The following is a 2,555-nucleotide window of genomic DNA, read 5'->3' as shown; positions in this document are numbered from 1 at the left end:
AGAAAGAGAGGGAGGAGGAGAAGATGATGATTCAAGTCTTCTCCTCCGCCCTCTCTTTCTGAGTGAGAAGATAAAGGATATAATATATATAGATACACAGATAGATCGAGGGCTGGATGAAGATAAGATATAGATAGATAGATTAAAGAGAGATAGATTAAAGAGAGATAGATAGATTAAATTTGGTTACCTTTTGCGAAGTGTTTGAATACTGACGAGGCCAGGCATAAGAACATGCGGTAGAGCGAGTGTAAGGACGCGAGTCACTAGCTCCTACAGAAGAAAAGAAGGTGACATGCAAGGAAGGAAAGAGAAGGAAATCGATGACAAGTCTACATTGTTTAGTAGAGTCTTCTCTCCTGACATCTCGCCTAGCTGTCTTTATCTATCTGTCTATCGACCTTTAATCTATCCGTGTATCTAGACGTATCTATCTAGTATCCATCTATCTATCTATCTCTAGTGTATCTATCTTGGGTCCGTCATCTATTTTGGTTAAACAGATAGCACCGTGACACACAGAGAGCTAGGGAGGTGCAAAGAAAGAAAGAAAGAGTGAGAAAGAAAGAAAGAGTGAGAAAGAAAGAAAGATGCGACACTCCCTCGTTCCCTCCCTCTATCCATCTATCTCTAATCTCTCTATCTATCTCTCTTCCTCTCTCTCTCTCTATATATATATATATATGTATGTACGTGTCGATGGCTAGATGTATCCAACAGCACGTATAAGTCGATGAAGAGAGACGTAGATAGCGCCAGGGTACAGCAAAGAGAAGAGGGCAGGCGGAGGAGAGAAATAAATGAATGAAGGAGAAGAAGACCAGCAGCATACACCTCAAACCCACCTACGGGGGTATGGCGAATCATAAGGAGAATAAGAAGAATAGTAAGAAAGATAAGAAGAATTCTGATAAGAAGAATGAAGTAGTTGCAGTAGTTGCGGTAGAAGTAGGAGTGGTAGGGACAGGAGTTCTAATTTCTGGTCGTGCTGTTGCTCTATTATGAGTATGTAGGAGGGCACAATAGAAGAAGAAGAAGATGTCTTTCTACTTCTCAATCTCTATCGCTCTATTTCTTTGTCTCTAACTCTCTGTCTCTAGCTATCTCTCTTCACATGTAACCTCCTTCTCTTCTCTTTTTTCGCAGCCGTCATCGATAGATGGATGGACTGAAGCTCGAAACTTACATTATCTTGCCACAGAGAGTCGCTTTCTCTTATATCTCTTTTTAATCGTAGAATTTTAGCAGATAGGACGTCCGTTAGATCACATCTTGGTTTGCCTGTCCTTATGCTTTCATCCCAAAGAGCGTTAAATTCGAGACGCGCATTCTCACGAATTCGCTCCATGACTTGCTGTACATACACCTGATAGAAGGCCGGGGGGTTCTTTCCAGGTTGGACTTGCATGTGCTCTGCGAATTCTTCATCGCTCATAGCCAACGCGGCAAGCACTTCATGGGAGCTTGACGTAACACCTCCTTTGTTTGTCGAGGCTTCAAAGGAAAGACAGAAAGAAAAAAAGAAAGAAAGTTGAGGAAAGAAAGGGGAGGAGAAAAGAAGAAAAGAGAGAGAAAGAAAGAAAGAAAGAAAGAAAGAAAGGAGTGAAAGAGTGCTTCATGCATGCATGCATGAAGATAAGACACACCAGCAGGGAATGCAGATACACACCCTGAACATTTATACGATCACTACAAAAATAATCTACCTATGTCTCTATCTACCTATCTATCTTCCTATCTTCAGTCTTTCTATTTATTTATTTATCTATTGTGTCTTCTCTCTCTGCTAAACTATCTCTCAAAACAACCGGACATACATCATCCATCCATTCAAAAGATTGCTCTACCCCTCTCCTTACATCTACCATCTCCTGAAGAAATAGAGAGATAGATTAAAGATAGATAGATTAAAGATAGATAGATAGAAGACAGATTAGAGATAGATAGGGATGTGTGGTATTCGTACCGTCTTTGAAGAGAATGACCCCTCTTTCTTCGAGAATTCTTCTTGCCTCATCGGTGATAAAGACATTTGCCCCTTCAACGATATACTTGAAACGAGGCGTTCCTTTCTCATCGAAGAGACGATCGACGTTGAAGGGGGTGATTGAGGCAGGTCGACCTCCACAAGGATTGAAAAGGTCGGCGGAACCCAAAGGATTTAAATGAAATTCATTTCGAAACAGAAACCCCGATGCTATCACTGTACCATCTGAAAGTCTACAAACAAACAAACAAAGAAAAAGATGGAGAAAGATTTACTTTCTTCATACCTACGATGAATGAACGGACATGTGTGCTTGACGTCCCAACCTAAATGTCCCTACCTGTAATATATATACATGGATGCTTCGAGAAAGTTGGGAAGCGGCAGTCGAAGCAAAGAAGAAGAGGGATAGGCAGGTGTATATACACCACCATTAGTACTACTGTTACTCCTGTTGTTAGACGAATGGCACGGAAGGGGTCATCTACTCTCCTCTTCTTTTTTCTGTCTCATGTCCTACTGCTCTCTACCGATAGCTCGCTACGTGACGCACACACACACACACACA

The 2,555-nt window shown here is 41.4% G+C and overlaps 1 protein-coding gene across 1 annotated transcript in view; it reads right to left on the bottom strand.

The window, feature by feature from the left end:
- CSUI_010774 (glutamate leucine phenylalanine valine dehydrogenase family protein) overlaps positions 1–2,219 on the bottom strand; it is a gene marked incomplete at its 5' end in the record, with an annotated part of 4,406 nt that extends 2,187 nt beyond the window's left edge. The window contains 3 exons of the mRNA XM_068070875.1: positions 191–273; positions 1,187–1,494; positions 1,967–2,219. Coding sequence (XP_067917148.1) covers positions 191–273; positions 1,187–1,494; positions 1,967–2,219 — 644 coding nt within the window. The remainder of the gene's footprint in view (positions 1–190; positions 274–1,186; positions 1,495–1,966) is intronic.
- Positions 2,220–2,555: the final 336 nt, after the last annotated feature.

This window comes from Cystoisospora suis (genome assembly GCF_002600585.1).
Source record: "Cystoisospora suis strain Wien I chromosome Unknown contig_8270, whole genome shotgun sequence".
NCBI lineage: Eukaryota > Apicomplexa > Conoidasida > Eucoccidiorida > Sarcocystidae > Cystoisospora > Cystoisospora suis.
Note: the sequence above shows the minus strand (reverse complement) of the source record. Positions and strands in the feature narration are given on the sequence as shown.